Here is a 19,923-nt window from a genome sequence, read left to right on the forward strand (position 1 = left end):
CATTTGAGAGCTAACACGGCAAAGAGCTCCTGCCTCAGTACTTCCTGTGAGGATGCCTAACTTTCTGTTCTACGGAAGAACACCAGCTTTCAAGGTAGAAAGGTTCCTTTGCCTGTCTTTCTCCATGGAAGCTGTGGAGTTTCTCTCCTTCAAGCAAGAAAGCCATCAAGGCTTAGTTAGCCCATGTCACTAGCTCCAGGGGATCTGGCATTCCAGTGATCAGTCTAGATAGGCTTCAGAGGATTTGGACTTGACTTCATTGGCAAGTCCCCACGGGAACCCTTAGGCCCATATCACAGCCCTTTTCTATTGGTGACATGAGGATGCATCTTATCTCCCTTACAAGGCACCTGGGCTCCCTGAGGAGGACATTGTTCATTCCTAGCAGACAGCAATCAGCCTGGCCACAGGATTTCCAGTGTGTAGAGGCAGGTGCATGGTAATGCATGACAAATAAATAAAATCGTGATTCCCAGAGCCAATCCAGTGTTAAATAGTGCCCTCAGTTACTTTCTTCTTTGTTTTAGGAAAAGTCTACTTTGAAAACACATACTTTGGGAACAGGAAAATTGAGAAAAAAAAAAAAACAAAAAACAAACAAGAATCCTGTACTTCCCTCCCTCTTAGGGAAAGCAACAGAGTTTGAAATAAGAGAATAAAATGGGAGCTAGTGTTGTGATATAGTGGCTAAAGGCACTGCCTGTGATACTGGCATCCCATACGGATGCTCGTTCATGTCCTGGCTGTTCCACTTCCAATCCAGCTCCCTGCTAATGACATGGGAAAAGCAACCGAAAACAGCCCAAGTCTTTGGATGCCTGCCATTCACATGAGAGACCAGGACAAAGCTCCTAGCTCCTGGTTTCACCCTGGACCAGTTCTGGCCACTGTGATCATCTGGAGAGTGAACCAGCAGATGGAAGACCTCCACTCCCCCCTTAACTCTGACTTCAAATAAATAAATAAATAAATCTTTGACTAGATATTAAAAAGAGAATAAAATGATTCTCATCAAAAATGACTCACCTGTAATATGAGGGACTCTTTATCTCCTTCTAGACGTGCCAAGCGTTCTTGGTAGGTTTCATTACTAGCAGCACTGTGGTGATTTACCTGGGAATAAAGGGAGGGAGGAAAGAAGATACTTAAGAAGTTGGCTCTCTCTTACCAACTTCCAAATGGAGTATGCAATGTATGCAATTTGTGAGGACAGTTTCACTGATTATATGTGCAAAACCATCCACCATAGCAGGAAACCACAAGATTTCAAAACTACTATAAGGAAGACCAGACCACATGCCATTGAAAGGTGTGTCCTGGAAATTGGCACAGCCACCTTTCAGATGACCTCATCCTTGGCCGGGAGGGTCTTGATGGAGCTTCAGACCCAGCAGTGTTTGACTTGACTGGACTTGCCAGGTCTGGTTTAGCTAGAGCTGCAGAACAGTAACAACGGGGGTGGGGTGGGGGGTGGGGAGGGTGGTGGTCTCCTTTTTGAGAAGACCAAAGAGCTGGTACCATTCACCAAGGAACCCCAAGGGAGCAACTCCTAAAGAGCAATCACTGTTTCCAAACTCTCATACCAGAGTTCTCTGTTCTCCAGAGTCAGGCACATTTTGTAGCATGAATGCCCATTATGAGCATCACCGTGAACACGGAGAAGGCATGATACTAAGTACAAGCCCCTTCATCTGCTCAAAGATCCCTTCCTACCCAATCCTACCCCAGACAGGGCTTGGGCAGCCAGGCTGGGAGACTATTTTTATGGAATGAGACCTGAGAGATGCAAGCTAAGATTAAACACCTTGAGAAGAACCTAAATAACAGACAGAGGAATTTCAAAATGTAAGCAGATGGCAAACACAGGAAATGTGAAGTAGCCAGAAAGTATAGAAAACAGGAAATGGAGAGGGTGTGAGATGACAGAGGAGAGAATGCCCTGAACTAGAGATGGGAGCCATCACTTTCTAGGCATGGCTGACCTCACTGTAGGCCATGATGAAGGAAGAAGCTGATAGCTGGCCCCAGGAATATCAGCGCTCCATTCCTCCAGGCTGAGTGGAAGGTTGAGACCAGAGGCCCACCATAGGCCATCCAGAGGCTGGGCAGGCTGAAAAAGTAAGTAGATCTTATTGCTAAATGTGAAAGCAATTATCATGATAATGTGGGCTGGTCCAGCGAAACCAATGCTACAATATTCATGAGGCAGGTGTCTACCAGCCCAGAATAAAGTCATGAATGTACAAAGGAACAAGTCAGAGAAGCCCAGAGATGACCCACCCTTGTCTTGAGCCCATTTTTCTTTTTTCAGCTTTGATCATGGATGCTTCAACCTCCTATCATGATAGAAAGGATAACTCTTCCTATATACTATCCCTTCCTAATATACCACCCTAGGTGAGGGCAGGTGACAGAGCCGCACCCAGCTCTAGAACAGAAATGGGAACTAAACATCCTGCTTCCAGCTTTGGGATTTCACTGGTGAGAGAAGAACTGGTTGTCTTTTGATGACACAGTGAGAGGGCAAGTCCAGAGACCAAGTCCCAAAGCAGCTATGCCAGGTAGTCTGGACGGCACCAGGTCCCACAGCTATGCCACTGTCTGGTACTCCAGCCTCTCATAAGGCAGTGTCCTGTTCATTATTGTGGGTACTATTTCATAGCACAAAGGGCCTACTTAACGATCACAAGCCACTTCTTTGCTGATGATAGTTTATTGTTGTTACAGCAATGAATATTCTAGTTCTCACATGGTCAAATTCTCTGACTAACATACAAGAAAGAAAATCAGAAAATCTTTTTTTTTTTTTGCCAGGCAGAGTTAGACAGTGTGAGAGAGAGACAGAGAAAGAGTTATAGACAGTGAGAGAGAGACAGAGAGAAAGGTCTTCCTTCCGTTGGTTCACTCCCCTAATGGCTGCTACGGCTGGCACTGCGCCGATCCGAAGCCAGGAGCCAGGTACTTCCTCCTGGTCTCCCATGCAGGTGTAGGGACCCAAACACTTGGGCCATCCTCCATTGCCCTCCCGGGCCACAGCAGAGAGCTGGACTGGAAGAGGAGCAACCAGGACTAGAACCCAGGGTGCCGGCGCCGCAGGTGGAGGATTAGCTAAGTGAGCCATGGCGCTGGCCAAAAATAATTCTTTTATAGCAGATTCTTGTCTGCTAAAGATAGTGATTTTTAGTTGGTAGCAAGAATAGAAAATAACCCATGCATCGATGCTAAGCTCTACATGTCAGATCCCAGGCCCAGAGTCAACGTGTGCATGAGACTGCCCACCACTGGCAGTGTCATTTCTCCAGCAGGAAGTGAAGGAGCAAAGACCAAAGAGAAGATCCTTCCCCAAGACTCCAGCAAGCCACTCCATCCACCGTACCTTATTCATGTCATGAGGTGCAGTAAGCCTCTCACTGTAATAAAAGGTCTACCCATACCCAAAGTGGCAACTGTTTTTACTAGTTGACAAAAATAAGGATAAGAAAGTAAGCAGGGATCCTAAGTTCAATTAGTACACAAAATGTATGCCATAGAGCCCATAAAAAAAATCCAGATCTACTCTAGCAGCCAATGGGAAAAGAGAAGCATGATCAGTTAAAAGATGGAAAGATCAATACAGAAAATCAAATTGACTGCTTAGAAGAAGCATAACTATTCCTCAGCAAGGAAGAAACCACTTTGTGTAATGGGACAACAATATCCATGAGGACACCTTTGCAGCACAAAGACTCCACATTTAAGACATTGGTTAGGATGCCTCTGTGTCCCACTGGAGTATCTGGGTTCAGTTCCCAGTTGAATCTTCCAGTTTCCTACGAATGCAAACCTTGCGAGGCAGCTGTATTGGTTCAAGTAATTGGATTTTTGACAGCCAGGCAAATGACCTGAATGGAACTCCCAGCTCCCAGCTTTGGTTTGGTCCAGCCCCAGTAGTTGTGGATATCTGGGGAGTAAACCAGTGGATGGGTGTTCTCTCTATATTCATCTGTTTCTCTTCTCTTCTTTTCTCTACTCTTCTCTAATAAGTAAATAAGTAAATATTTTACAAAGAGTTAGGACATCGATGTTTTGATCTAATTTAAATGCTGGGTGGTCATTTGGAACAGTGGTTAAAAAGCTATTTGGGATGCCCACAGTCCATAACAGAGTGCCTGAATGTGAGTCCTGGTTCCTTCTTCAGATTCAAGCTTTCTGCTTAATGTGCACCCTGGGAGGCAGCAGATGGTGGCTCATGTACTTGGGTCTCTGCTACCTACATGGGAGACCCAGAATGAGTCTGGACTCCTGTCTTTGGTCTGGAGCTGTTGCAGGCATCTGGAGAGTGAACCACCAGATGGAAAATTTCTCTACCTTTCAAAATTAAAAAAAAATTAAAAATACAAAGAGGTTGTTTTGCCAGAGGGTTTGCATGCTTTCTTAATTCAAATAGTGGAATTACAATAGAAATCTTGGGTCAGTACTGAGTTTATATATCTGGGTTCCTGAGTAATCAGACTTGGTGAATCTCTGACAAGTCTTGTCTATATTCTCTATGAGGTAAATCACTTGAAAGAGCAGTTGTCCAGCATGCAGTCAGATTTACAAAATCATGCCAGAATTCCATTGAGCAGAAGAAAGTCAAATCCAATTCTGAAGGTTGCTAATGCTAACTTTCTATTTCTGCCTGCAATGGAATGGAAAGTGAATGCAAAGGTGAATTTGACCTTGTTAAGGATGCTTGTTCCACAAGCAAATATAAATTAGAGTTTTTTTTTTTAACTCACTGGAGGATGTAAGTCCTCAGTTAGAACTGTCCAATGGACTGATTTTGTAAACTTTATTACCGATTAGATCAAATACTTTTCTCTTCAGTTTGGCTGTTATTGCTACAAAGGTGACAGAGGGGAAAAATCAACGTTCTCTTTTAAACATTCCAGGATTAGAATTGCTCTTCATACTAAAATTCAGTCTACTTACCTAAAAATATTATGGAAGCTATGTGACTTGTGTACCTATGGAAGTAAAATGTTGATTACAAACTAACATTTCCATATCCTCTGGCATTTTGGTTGAAGAATAATGGAGTAAAATACCTCTCTTGTTTGCAGAACTGAACCAGGACAAGGAGTTCTTGAATGTATACTACCAAGAACTCAAAAATTTAGCAATGATTATTAAGCTATACCACTTTTGTCTCTATCAAGCTTGGCTCTCAAGAGACTAGGAAAAGTCTGGGATACCAGGAACCCATACTCTAAAACCCAGATTCTTGAAGGCAAATATAAAATACAGACCAGAATTGTCCAATCAAGGTCATTCCTAGGTCTTGGAAGTGATGTTCGAGTGCCCTCAGGAGCAGTAACAACATAGCTCCCTGCCTCTTACAGGTCATTTCAGAATTGTGCGCACACACACGCACACACACAGATATATAAATTGCTATGACTACCACAGCTGGGCAGACCTACTGCAAAAATTGGGCAACGAACAGCCTAAAGTGGGGCTATTTTCTAAGCCACCCCTAAGTGAGAGAAGCTTTAAGAAATTGAAGCAGCTGTGTAGGGTGTTCTACTCCCATCGTTGGGGATCTTGGAGTTGATCACACCAGTTAATCATCTTCAGCAATTAGGAGAACAAAGAGAGGAGACAGGACTGTGTGCAGCCGGGAGGGACAGGGCTGACTAGCAAGATTACAGCTGGGGCAGCCTCTACATACAGGACAGTTTAGGCTATACACAGACATGAACCTAATTTAAACAGAGTCCTATCCCACTTCTCCCCTGGGTCAATGAGTTTACTCTTCATAAATTCCTCAGACACAGAGAGCTGGATATTGGCAGATTCAAGGAACACAGTAAATCTTCAGATCTTGGGTAACACCATATTTTACTGAGGGATGAGATTATCAGGGACATTTAAGCCCCAAAGAAGAAACTTTATCAATTGTGGAGAACCCCAGACTAGTCAATTTCCCCTTATTCTCTTGCTAAGGCAAAGGAATGGAGAACAGTACCAGTCCTGGTGGGGCACCCTTCTGACCTATACTTTAATGGAATCCATTGTTTGTCCAGAGTAGGTTAGGGTCATCACCTTAACTGTAACTATATGGTACAAATGAGGGCTCCATCCTCTTATAGACAGACTCATCTCCTAGCCATATGGCCCAAGCTTAGCTGGTTGAAATCTTTCTTCTGAATTTTCGAACTTGGGAACACAAGTTTGGGAACTGTGGTGCTAGAAGATTCTGAGGTTGTTGTGGCCAAGTACTCTCTATGTGGAAGAAGCTGGTTTGCAGCGGATGTCAGTTATGAAGATAACATGCATGGAAACGCAAACAAAAACCAAAGAATTCAAGGATGAAGATCAATGACATTTTCAAACCTGGTTCATGCTGTCTAAAGGCAGAGAAATATCCTGGTCCTCCCTATTGGTCCCCTATAAACCTGTACTAGTTTAAATTCAGTTACTGTTATTTGCCACCAAAAGTTGTTTGCTCATTGGCTAATTCATTTGTCTCAAAGAGGGATCAATTGTCTAAAATTTACTACTTTGGAAATAAATGTAAAGCAAAGCATTCCTATCTGGATACAGTATCAAATTACAAAGGAATTCTACCTACCATTGTTTGACTGCTTGAACTGTTAATTCTAAGGCAACTATAGCTGAAATCAGGATTATCATCAAGGGCTAATGAGGATCTACTTTGTGGCACAGGATATGTCTATGTGGGAAGTACTGGGACAAACAGGACACCCAGGCTCCTGTGTGTGTGGAACGGATGGCTTTCTACCCACCAGCTGTTTCTCTATTCTTATTTCCCACAGAAAGCAAGAAATCTAAGACAGGGAATGAATACAACATGTGACAGGCCCATGGGTGCCACCAAGGTGGTGGGACAGAGAGGGGAGGATGTAGGATAAGGAAAATTAAGTTAAAACAAGAAATAAATAGTAGTCAAAGTCTAAAAGACAGGGGCTGGTGCTGTGGTGTAGTGGGCTAAGCCTCCCACCTGCAGTGCCAGCAGCCCACATGGGCACTGGTTCTTGTACCTGCAGCTCTTCTGGCCCAGCTCTCTGCTACGGCCTGGGAAAACACTGGAAGGTGGCCCAAATGCTTGGATCCCTGCACACATGTGAGAGACTCAGAGAAGCTCCTGCCTTCTGGCTTCGGATCTGCCCAGCTCCAGCTTTTGTAGCCATTTGGGGAGTGAACCAGCGGATGGAAGATCCCTCTATAACTGACTCTCAACTAAATTAATAAAAGATCTTTCAAAACAAATAAGTCTAAAAGACATAAGGGGGAAAGGGAGAAAAATAAATGAGGGAGTAAATTACAGCACAAACATCTTAACAGCTATTTTAAGAGTTACGTATCATACACGACAGTTTACATGGCAGCTCTGGGTGCTGGGAGGCTTAGTGCCCCTGATTTCCTGCTCCCTACTGTTTGCCTAGCTGGGCTTCAATGTAGAGAGGATCCATGGAGACTGCGTTGGGGAGCTTTTGTTATCATTTACAGAATTCCTGCAGAATCTCCTCCCTACAGCACAGTCTTCTCTGCAGAGAGAATGATTAGGAGTCTGGGGCTGAACTCAACCCTGTGTGAGATTTCCAGTAACTTACCTCACTTCAGGTTTTCCATCCTCCCAGTAGAGAAAAGTTAGATCTCACAGCGCCTCAGAGAGGATCGGTTAGGTCAACAAACATGACAAAGTACAGAATGCTCTAATAATTCCTCTGGTTATATAAACAGTTTTTGAAGGATCACAGGAATGTAGAAATCATAGAAATGGCTTTAAGCTAAAAGACCAAAGTTCGGCTAGAACTAGTTCAATCTTTCTACTAAAAGTTTTTTCAAATTCTCTCTCTTTTCTTTTAAAGATTTATTTAATTGATTTGAAAGGGCAGAATGAGAGAGACAGGGAGAGAGATGATAAGAGAGAGAGGGAGAGATCTTCCATCTGTTGGGTCACTCCCCAAATGGCCACAACAGCTATGAACCAGAAATTCCATCTTGGTCTCCCCCTGGGTGAGGCAGACCCCCAAGTACTTAGAACGTCTTCTGCTGCTTCCCAGACACATTAGCAGGTAGCCAGATCAAAAGCAGAGCAGCCGGGACTTGAACTGGCACTCCGATATGGGATGCTGGCATCACGGTTGGCAGCTTAACTTGCTGCATTATAATGTCAGCTCCTAAAAGTTTTAATTTACTCATTCTTTTTGTCAAGAGAACAAAAGAGGCAATATTTCTGGTCAGGACACCTAAGAATTATCTATAAAACTCTGTACAGACTACCTAAGGGAACAATAGCTGAACTATTTTCAGACTGTAAAGAAAAAAAAAAAAAAGAAGAAGAAGAAGAAGAAGAGAAAGCCTGTGTGGCAACACACAACCCAGTATTAGCCAACAGCCCTATAATCATGCCCTGGGCACACACAGCTAAAGATGTGTTCACTTTTCCATTGTCCCTGAAAAGATGCCCACATTTTGAGTCATATCTTCATAGCCACATTTTTTTTCTTCCTCGTGTTTTACTACATGTTGCAAGTACTATGCATGCATGTTCATAATGAGTGCATTGAGAATTTTAATAGCTAGTAATGACAAATCACAAAATCTTGGACTTCTATTTCTTCCAATCTAGTGGTTAGGTCAAATTTAGGTTAAACATGAACTTCTGAGACAAATCTGCTGACAGCTTCTGCAAAGCCATTGCCCCTGACTGTAGCAGTTGGTCAAGTTCCATGTTGCCTGGTCACTCCTGGCCTCATCTCTCCATTATAAAGCTTGGCCATGGGATAGGCAAGTTAGGCTCTCCAGAGTTCTTGATGGGGTGTGACTGCTTGATGCTATCATGGAGGGCCATGCAGAATCTCTTACAGCCTGGCTGGCACCTGTGAGGAGAACACATCCTCCTATAAGTTCTGGTATACTTGCAGGGATGCTGGATGAGGGCAGTTCTGCTGCATTTTCTGACTAGTATGTCCCAGGAGATTTCCTGTAAGTACTGTTCTTCCCTGAACTTGGGGAAAGGATGGGTTCCAGAGCAGTCAAATAGAGCAAGGGAGAGGTCACAATGGGAGTATCATCTGGCATGCAAGCAAGGAGTGTGAGAAAATCCCAAAATAGCCAGATCACTGGTATGACAGCTCTAGTGATCATGTTGGTTTTCTGAGCCAAGAGTTGCTTCTCAGAGTTCCTGCCTTGGGGTTCTCAAAATATATCTGCCCTCCTTTTTTAATACCAACTTCATTATGGCCAGGTAAAAGAGTAGACTGTCCTTCAGTATTTTTTTTTTATTTGACAGGTAGAGTTACAGACAGTAAGAGAGAGAGAAAGAGAAAAAGGTCTTCCTTCCATTGGTTCACTCCCCAATGGCTGCTACGGCCGGTGCTGTGTCGATCTGAAGCCAGGAGCCAGGTGCCTCCTGCTGGTCTCCCATGCGGGTGCAGGGACCCAAGCACTTGGGCCATCCTCCACTGCCCTCCCGGGCCACAGCAGAGAGTTGGAATGGAAGAGGAGCAACTGGGACTAGAACCCAGCGCCCATATGGGATGCCAGCACTGCAGGCAGAAGATGAACCAAGTGAGCCACAGTACCAGCCCTCCCTTCAGTATTTTCAATAAGCTATGGTTTCCAGGTCCTTCACTATCTTTGCTACAGTACACACTCTGTCTCATCTGGTTGGAGCATGCTAAAATACTATGGCAGCTCTTTGCCTATAAATAGGCTGAGATTTTGGACATACATACTGAGTAAGCATTGTCCCTGGATACACCTTGGAATGGTTCTTCCTCCGTTAGCCACTTAGAGGACATGCGCTTTTAGCTGAATAACAAAATGTATAGTATTTCTAGGCTGCGTTGTGAAGGCAATCTTACCAAATCCAGAAAACCAACTTCAAGTGAACCATGGCTTCTAGGTACAGGGCTTCAGGGCAGATGTCAAAGTCACTAAGGCTGTAACTCAAGTTCAGAAGCACCACTCACATATTAGCTTTTTAGAAACTCTGAAAATATATATCTTAAAATAAAATGGCCAAAATAAAAAAGTAAAAATAAGTGGATCATAAAGGCTAGTCAATTCATATTATATGGCTCAGGTTACTCATCACCAAAGAAATAAGCAGTGTGAGTATAAGCACGTGCTTGTAAATAGGCAAACTGTCTAGATTCTTTAGTTAAGGAGTTTTAGGGCTTTCTGGCAGTTATTACAAACCTAATCATTCCCAACAGAAGTTCTACTTTTTTTAGGTGAGAGATGCTCAAGTCAATCTACTCTCTTTGGCCTAGAATTAAAGAAGTTTCTTCTAAACCCAGTATGAATAAAATGCAAGCAGTAGTAGGAATCCAGCAAGAGAGATCCCATGCTGCTCTCCTACTCTTGGTTTGAATTATGTACAAAGATGGAGTAAGTGTTGCTGATGGGGTTATCATTACCCAAAATCTATCTGTCCACTTTTAGAGAAGAACAAAGAGGAGTTCACAAGTAGTGAATTAAACAGCTTCTTGATGCATGCCGCCATACTTTATTCATGTATTTATTCAATGACTTGAACATTCCCAATTGCCTACCAAGTTCCATTCTCTGTACTAAGCAATGGTTTGGTCCTGACTCTCAAAAAGCTCTGTAGTCTTGAGGGAAGAAGAACAAAAATGCAAAATAAATCAACCTTTAAAGTAGGATGTAATAAGTCTATCATACATATTTGTATGTACACCACCAGCAGGGGCACAAGGGAGGGACAACTGAATTTTACCTTCAAAAGAAAGGAGAGACTTTATAGAGGAAGTACCACTTGAATGAGTCTAAAAGCTATAGAGAAATTCTCCCAGGAGAATGGGAGAAGAGCATCTTTGGAAATCCTCTGCCCAATAAAGACAGGCTATCTGAAAAGCCATGACCATCACTACCCTTCAGATAGGTGGGTCTGCCAGAGCCAACAGAATACCTTGAAGACAGAGCTCTGCAACCAAGGGCTGCTGTGAGGCTTGTAGCTATCTTCTCCGAGAGCTAGACCTGAAGAAATACATTTGATTTACCAAGATTTTTTTTCTCAAAATTATATCGTTGGCTAAGTTTCATCACAGCTAAACTCTCTTTATCAGGCAGTTGAATATATAAGGAGCTTAGAGCACCAGGCTGTAGAAGCGCTATGTGTGCTGCTATCCTGTGATGGGAAATGTGAAAGCCAGGAGGGGAGTATAAAGAGGAGACTCTTTGAAGAGTTTTCTCACCTTGCCAACTCCAAGAGACACACTGACTCATTATTACTGAAGATATTTGCAGAGACAGAGTGGCAGCATCTGGTACTAGAACTGGGGGTGGCGTGGGCACGGTGACTATTGCAGCTCACCTGGAGGCATTTGAGCTAATTGTCTGGTGCCTCTTAGACTGCCTATATCTCCCATGTGAGGAATCAACAATCAAACAGGCAAGAAAGACCCAATACTGGAGAACACAGAACGAGGCCAGGGTCAAAGTGAGGACCTACTCCTTTGGACACAAGAATGCCAGCAACCTGACAAGATTCCCAAATGGGAATGAATTCTAGGGAAAATGGATGGGAAGGATTGCCTGGGAAGTAGACACAGTAAAAACAGTGTAGAAGGAATTTTAAAGCTGACTGTGGGGACAAGCACAGAGTGCCGTGGGTTTAGAAGTGAGCAGAAGGAGTACACATGGTGAATTTTAGACTGCTTTTCCAGGAACACTAATGGTGAAAGGGAGATGTTATGATGCAGCATGAAGAGGAAAGCACAGGTCATAGATAGTTTTGATTTGTTGTTGCTTTCTTTTTCTCCCCTAAGAAATCAAGGAGAAGCCTTTATTTCCAAGGGCAAGAGGCAACTAGGCACAAAAAAGTTAAGAGAAAACATGAGAAGAAACAGTCAGTGGATAGGAGGAACTGAACAAAATTAGGTCAAGAGAACAGGATGTTGGGATATTCCCTAACAGAAGGGACTCTTTGTTGGTGGAACAGAGGAAGTTTAAAAATGATACTGTAAACAAAGCTACACTTTGGGGTGAAGGGGAGGGAAGATAGGAGAGTCATCTCAATTTGGTTATTTTTTTCTCCAGTGAAATAGGTAGTCACATCGATCGAGAAGGGAATACAAGGTTGGAAACAAATGGTAAACCATGAAAAAGTGCTAGAGTATGGGAGAGAGGAATGTGGGGTTGAGGCAAAGGGTATTGCTGCCAGCTCACAACTGCCAAGGCTGTGTTGCCCTGGGTACTCAACCAGCTATTCAGCAAATGACCTTTATATGATGTCATGTAATTAAATGCCACTAAGTAAAAGAGGCCCAAGGACCTCTCTTCAAGGAGCTTGCAGATAGGATTCACAGGTGCTAGGGCTCAGAAATGGTAGACTCATAGCTTCCAGATTATATTGGGGAATCTGATGGGTAGGCACATGATGTGTACTGGCTAGAAATGGGAGATGCCCACAGGAAACTGGACAGCAAGAGAAAGCTCTTGAGTAACCATTCCCATTGTTGCCCTCCGTATAGTCTTGGAAAACCTTTCTACTCAGAATCAAGGCTGTGTGCATGGCTCTGGTGTAACAGGGGTTGTCAGTCGTGACTGATGTCCTCAGCCCCATAACATAATTACAAAGTGCTTTTTAAGCATTTTGCATTTATTGGATTACTTATCCATATCTGATAGTCAAGGAAACTGAATCTCAGGAGGTTAAATAAATTGTTCAAGGTCACATAAAGCTAAGAAATGGACTCAAGGAGTCTGGATCTATGATCTGTACTCTTAACCAGGAGCTTTCACAGAAGCTACTGCCTACTTCTCCAGCATCCACTGCAGTTCAATATGAACGCAAGGTGACGTCTGGAGTTAGGATGCTTGTGCTGCTATTTGTCTTCCCACCTGAGCGACCAGCACCAGATGACACAGAAAAAAATCCCACATTACTAGCCTGAGTTCATTCCACATTCTACTGCAGAACCTGAGCCAATTACAAGGTGGACCCATGGCAAATCCATTTTCTTCATGACTCAGGTTTTGAATTTGGCTTAAAACACACACACACACACACACAGAGTGGTGGAAGCCAGTGAGCAATGTGAAGATGCAGACAGTGCTGTGGTTTCTTTTCCTGGGAAAATGAGCTCCTGCTCAGAGGGCAGTGCGTGGGCCCCAGAGACCCTGCTGGGAGCTATTTTTAGAAACTCTCTCAAGGTTGTGTGGGTTGGATCCACTGAATTCAATGCAGGACAGGTGGGAGCTGTTTGACTCAGGAACCAAACAGGCAAGAGAGCCAAGACTGTGGGGTACATGTGGCAGGAATTACCTGGTTCCAAGGCTTTATCTGTTAGGAGAATAAAATGAAGGATGGGCTGGAGCCAGGCTTCATCCAGCAACCACAGCCAAGCTGTCCAAAGCCAATGGGGCCTCTACCCACCAACCAGGGGGTCAGGTTACAGCTGCCTCTTCTATATGCTGGGTTTGGGACATCGGGTTGGAATATGGGGACTGAAAAGGCTAACATGCACTGCTAGGAGAGAACCAACCTGTGCTGCCTCTTGGTCTTTCAATCCTTCCCCCTCTTCCTGGAAATAGCCAACAGCAGTCAAGAGCAGTGAATAGTAGATGTTTCCTACCCGCATGATACTACACTCAGCATTTTACATGCATTACCTTAATGCTCACAAAATCTGTGCATGGCAGACACTATCGTCCTCCCTATTTCACAGACTTTTGAAGTAATCTACCTGAGACCACACAGCTGGAAACCGTGCAAAAGCCAGGATTCTCATGTAGGCCTCACTCCACAGTGCGTGTTCTTAACCGTAACAGTACACACTATCCTGTCCCTCACAAGCCTCAGAAGGTGTTTTTTGGTGCTTGGGTTTTCTCCTGAGCAAATATTTCTCCTCAAGCTCTGTGCCTCCCTAAACATAGGAAATGTAGGTACCTCCCCCTTGGTCCTGCCCTTGCCCTTCAACTAGTCCAGTAAGGATCCTGGTGGCACAGCCTGCGGGTCTTTGTGGACCAGTCAAAAGGGCCCTGTGCACCAGGTCACACCTCATCCAGGCATCTCTTCTCCTAGAACTCACTTCCCTCTGTAAGGATGAATGAAGATGACAGTATTTTCACTTGAAAAATGTGGGTCCAAAGAAACCTGCTCTCCCTAAGGAATCATGTGAGAAGGGGTGGGTGAATCTGACAGATGGGAAATGCTGCAGACCTGGGCAGGAGGAGCCCCCTGGAGGGATGAAGCCAATAAAAGATTCATGGCAAAGTAGCAGATGAGATTGAAGGGGTCAGATTAAGATGGGAATTAGGGGGATGGAGAGCTTCTGGGTTACAAGCCCCCAAATGGGAGGGAGCAGGTTCGGGACCTCGAGCAAGTAAGTATGAAAGGTAAAATGAAAAAGTTCAGTTGATCCTGGGTTACAAAGGCTTTCAAAGGCTAAGCAAGCTGAGCAGCCTGTGTTTTCTCTTTCGGACTAAGGGTGAGTCCTAGGGGTTCATGATCAGGGTTACAGGATGAAAGGGGAATTTTTTAATTTTTAAGGAAATTTTAAGTCTGGCAGTAGTGTAAAGAGTAAGGTTAAATAAAAGAAAAAAAAAACACACCCAGAGCATACTGCTTACAACAAGGTCCAATATTTTATTCTGCTTTCTACTAATACTCTAAAATTCCCAAAGGTTTGGCTTGTTAAGATGCCAGTTAAGAGGCTCTCCTCCCATTTTTGATCACCTGGGTTCAAGACCGGGCTCCACTCCTGACTCCAGCTTCCTACTATGCCCTGGGGTATGGCAGTAATTACTCAAACAGTTGGGTTTCTGCCCCACATGGGACCCAGACTGCATTCCAGACTCCTGGCTTCAGCCCCCCAGTCTGGGGCTGTTGTGGACATTCGAGGAGTAAACCAAATTGGGGTGTGCTCTCTTTCCCCCTCTCTCTGTGCCTCTCAAATAATTTCTTTTTAAATTTATAAAAGTAGAAGACAAATATCTGTTTTACTATTAGTCATCCTGGAGGATTCTAAAGTCTCCTTGCTTAGAATTTCTCTCACAAGCTTCTTACTGTCCATAGAAACCAGGGCTCCAAATCTGGCAAGCACACCATGGCTGAATGGACCTGTTAGTTAATAGCTGCTTCTTTTCTTCTTTTTTATTTATTTTTTAGATGAGAAAGACTAAATGGTGGGAGGCACACTTCTCACATATTTCTCCCTAGGATCTCTCTCACTGGGCTCTTTTAAAAGCTTAAGATTTTGCAAACCTTTGCCAAAATGTTGGTGATCTCAGTGTGCTCTCTGCTGGTTGTGATGTCCCCATCCCTAACTAGGCAGGGGCTGAGTGCACGCACAGGGTTGCCGCTGGGTTCTAAACCAATAATTTGCTACATATTTGGCAGAGGACATGAAGAAAGAAAACTGGACTGAGAGACAGGCAACAGAGTTCAAGACCAGGCTGCACCACTAATAGCTATGACACTAATAACAACGAAGTTCTTAGCCTCTCTTGGGCTTTGTTAAATGAGGGGTTTGCACTAGTTGGTCCCTTCAAGTCCTCCAGCTCTCTAATTGTGTTTAGCTGCCTTACTTTTCCTAACATAGCTAACCATATACCACATCACAGCTAAGATAATTTTCTTAACACAAAAATCGGACCCTCCAGTGCGTCCCAAGTCACTTTCCTGCTACAAGTCCCCCATCATACATGCCACATCACCCACAAGCCTTGCGGCAGCCGTCACTGTCCTGCATGGCCTGGCACCGCCCGCCTCTCCCCACTGTCGCTGAGCTGAGCCACGCCGGCTTTCTTCCGGTCCTGAAACCTGCCAGGATCCCTCTTGCCTTAGGACCTCTGTACATAACATCTCCTCCGCATGGAATGTTCTTCACCCTGCTTTTCACCTGACGCATTCCTCCTGCTCTCTCGTGTTTCTGTGAATTGCTATTTCTTTGAGACTCCTTCCCTGACCTGCCTTCTCAATCAATATCGGTCCAGAGCCTTCTGTTGCTCTTTGTCTGCACTTATCGATTTGTAACCTGAGGTTTATTTCCTGGGACTGTTTAACCTCCATTTCCTGAATGCTTCTACTTTGTCCGCCACTGTATACCCAGTGCCCAGAACTCAGTATTTCCTGAGGAAGCTCTGCAGAGGGCACACACAAATACCATCCTGCCCAGTGTTTGGGAGCTGGGGTCTGGGCACCTGCACCCTCTGCCTGAGCCAGATCTCCCCTGGCCCTCCTCCTGTCCTGCCGCAGTTACAAGGTCAAATCTCTAATGCTGTCTGCTGCTTTGCCCTTTCCTGCCTCTGAAAAACAGCCTAAAATTTCTCAGCGTGAAAATAAATGCAAATCTGTCTTAGCCAATTTAACAGCAGCCAGAAAAAAAGGAGTCTGAGTCCTGTGAGCAAGCTCCCAGCACTCACTCATTCATTCGTTCATTCATTCCTCGCTCCGACCACACATTCACATTCAGCCCCAAAAGAAACACCAGCAGCTTGCAGCCCAAACCCTCGGCTTCAGAACACTGAAGAGAACTGGCCTAGAGCCTTCCTCTGGAAATACAGACGTCCCCTCCACACCGGGTAGCACCGGAGCTGAGAACGAGTTCAACAACTTCCGAATTCTGCACGTAGTGAAAGGCTGCAGCTTCCTCTCTGGGTCCCTACACCGAAAAGCAGTGGACACCTTTGCTTCCCCGGCCACAGGGTCGTCTGGAGTCTCCGACTACTTAACCGGCAGCATGAAAATAACTCAACTTTCCTCACTTCATTCTTGCCTTTCTGCACAGAGGCTCATTCACCAGACTGTCAGTGGAGAAACAAAGACAGCTGCCTGTTTTCTCGCCCTAGTGCCTATAATTAGATTCTCATGAGTCCGGACAAATAGCTCCCCTACCACACACACACACACACACACACACACACCCATACCCCACAGCCCAGAGTGTCTCTCCCCTGGCTCATCTCCACGGAGACCCACACAAAGCCGCCAGTCACTTACCCTCTTCAGCCAGGAGAAATGCTTGTAAACATCAATGTCCCCATCCATGCTGGGCACCCATGTCAGCAGTTAGATGCCGGTGGAAAAGGCCCTTGTTCTGGCTGGAGACCAACTTCTCTCCTCTTCCTTGTCGCTGCCCCCTCCCCCCGCAGGAACGCCAGGCTGTGTTCAAGTTTCCCCACTTGCCTGGCCCGTGTCCTTCAGCCTTTCCCTAAACAGTTTCAGATACACAAGAACTCAGGCAGACGGAGCCGCTCGCCTGTCCTCCCCCACCGCCCCCACAGGCACGCGCGCGCACACACACACCCTAGGACTGGGGTTCAGCGCCCCGAGGAGCAATAAGAACTAACAAGAAGGTAGGGGGAACGACTTGGGCAGAGTTGCGCGCACACACACACACACACACACACACCGTTCCCCTCCATGATAATACCAGAGCCTGCCAGAGGGAAAGAGTCCTGAAGAAAATTCCTCGTCTGCCTTCCCCCTGCTGGAGTGGCTGGAACTCATTACCGAGAGCCCCCGATTTCCTGTCTCTGCTTCACTCTGCGTTTACCCACGGGCTCCCAGCTGCTCTCAGTTTATTTGGGACCGGGGAGAAGACTAAAAATAAGTGCTGCTCTTGGAGGAGCTTGCTGGTTCCCACACACAGCCTGACCCCCCGCCCGAAGCGGCGCCTACCCCTCTTCCAGGCAGCAACAGGCTGTGCCCCGAGGAAAGCTGTCCTTTCCAAAAAGGAAGACTCAGAAGGAACTCCAAGTCCGGGTTCCTGGCCCTGTGGTATGCCAGGTCCCGGGCAGGGGTTTGCTCTCCCTGGCGCTGCTGGCGCTGTCCTCCGGAGGCCAACTGCTGCAGCTCGGAGACCTTCGCCACCCGCAGGGCTGCCAGCAGCCGCCACCACAGGGCTCCCTGCACCCAAGGGGGTACTGCTTCTGGCTGTTCTCAGCCTGGAAAACCTGCTCTACACGTGAAGGAGGTGGACAGCACGTGTGTTTCCACGAGACTTGGGGAGCAGCTCTGGGGGAGGAAGGAGCTGTAGACCAGCTGGCGGGGGCAGGTCACAGGCTGGCTTTCCAGGGTGCCCCACTGCCAGCACTCCCCAGATACCACCCCCTCCTCCACCCTCCCATCTCCTTTGAGAGCTCCCCTAAAAACTGCTTTTTTCCTTTGCCTGGCCCTTAGTGTGCGGCCCTTGGCAATGGCTGATTACGAAAGTGAGCTTTGATGTGGGTGCAGCGGCAGCTGTGGTTACATGCAAGGGCCCTGTGCTCTGCTCTCCTAAATGGCTTGCAGACGCACATCTTGTGACTGCCATGGGCCTCGCAGCTGACCAGGGCATTTCCTGGAAGACCCAGCCTGCAGAGGAGGCTACTAGGTGCCACTGTGCCCCTCGGCATGGCTCAGAAGCAGGGCCCAGTGCCCAGCAGTACTGTCCAGGCAGGCTGGCCCTGCCCCCAGAGATCACAGAGGCGCAGGGAGGGGAGCTCTGGGCAGCAGCTGGCATGAGGGGAGGAGTAAATTCCTGCAGGCACACCCAGCTCAGAGGCCAGAAGGGGAGGGAAGAGCAGGCTGGGCTGCCCTGGCTCTGAGCTCCAGAACCTCTTCCTCCCCTTTGGCCCACTTCCAGGGCACGGCCAGGACTCACCCAGCAGGGTTCCCCGCCCCCAGACCACAACACCATGTGCCAGTGAGAACATCTTTCAGGGTGCAGGGGGAGGTATGTTTTGTTATTATTTCTCTTCTCTGTCTAGAAGCCTGGGAAAGTCAAATGAAGTAACGCATTCAGTCAACACACATGTGCCTAGCATTCAAGGCAAATGAAAGCGACTTCCTACCCTGGGTAAATAAAGAATGACCACACAGGATGTGAAGAAGGTATACCTGGGGCTCCAGGGAAGGAGGCTCGGAGCTGACGTGGGGGCTGGGCTGGGTGAGGAGGGCGGAGTCTCTGTCCCTGGAGGGTAGGAGAAAGCCTTGGGGGAGCTCAGGGCCCTTCTTTAGGTTCTGGCACAAGAGAGGAGGACAGGGGTGTGGAGGTGGCCACGTGACTGCCCATCACAAGCCTGCTGCCTGCCCCAGCCCTGCAGAAATGGCTCAGGTACAGCTCCTGCAGGAAGCTTTCCCAAGGGATTCTCCCCTACCCTCTCCTGGGCATCCACTCTCCTCTTCGCTCCACCTCTTGCCCTGACACTGAAGCATGGCTGACGGTTGTCACATCTGACTGCTGCCAAGTGCATCTAACTTCTGACTCACTTCTCTAATTTCCATGCCTAGCACAGTTTCTTGGTACACAGTAGGAGCTTAAACATTCTCTGAATGAAAGAATGAGGTTCAAATGGTATGACTGGCCAAGTAGAAACAGATTTTACTTGGAGAAAACAGACTTGCAGGTCTGCTTCCCCAGGGAAAAGGTGCTTCACTCCAAGAGGAAAGAGGGGGCCAGTTGCATCTCCTAGCTCAACTCCTGTGTGAGGAACAAAGGGCAGAGGCCTGGAGGGAGAGAAGGGGAAGGAGCAGCGAGGGAGGCAATCCGGCCGAGCTGAATTCTTCACATATTTTTAGGGTATCCTCAAGTAGAAATTCTTACTTCAGCCTTTTTTTTTTAAACACCCAAAGTACATTTATATTATAATTTAACTCAGCAACCCACAACATAACACTCTAAAGCTCTAGGAGCAAGGCAGCACCATCCATCCCTGTAGCTGGCAGGAGGGAGAAGGGTGGGGAGAGGGAGATGCAATGAACTCAGGAGCTAAAGGCACCTCAGCATCCAGACCCGGTTCTGCTTGCCCGTCACGCTGAGGCCACCTCACAGCTGTGCCACGCTCACCTGCAAGGCCGTCCTGGCCAGGGGCTCTTCCTGGTGGTCCACAGATGGGCTTCAGGGGTAAGTCGCTGAAGATGTTGACAAAACAGACACAAAGTGCTATTTGTCTGTACAAATCTCTATTTCTGCGAAA

At 46.3% G+C, this 19,923-nt stretch overlaps 1 protein-coding gene across 7 annotated transcripts in view; it reads right to left on the minus strand.

The window, feature by feature from the left end:
* Window positions 1-19,923, minus strand: part of PPFIBP2 (PPFIA binding protein 2) — a 167,559-nt gene that overhangs the window by 70,100 nt on the left and 77,536 nt on the right. For 6 of the 7 annotated variants that reach the window (XM_062196568.1, XM_062196565.1, XM_062196566.1 and 3 more), the window contains one exon: window positions 1,027-1,113. In XM_062196568.1, the coding sequence (XP_062052552.1) occupies window positions 1,027-1,113 (87 nt within the window). Of the gene's footprint in view, window positions 1-1,026; window positions 1,114-16,963; window positions 17,017-19,923 lie in introns of those variants that run through there. The other variant, XM_062196569.1, reaches the window with a different exon arrangement.

Source organism: Lepus europaeus, chromosome 7, assembly GCF_033115175.1.
Source record: "Lepus europaeus isolate LE1 chromosome 7, mLepTim1.pri, whole genome shotgun sequence".
In the NCBI taxonomy this organism is placed as follows: domain Eukaryota; kingdom Metazoa; phylum Chordata; class Mammalia; order Lagomorpha; family Leporidae; genus Lepus; species Lepus europaeus.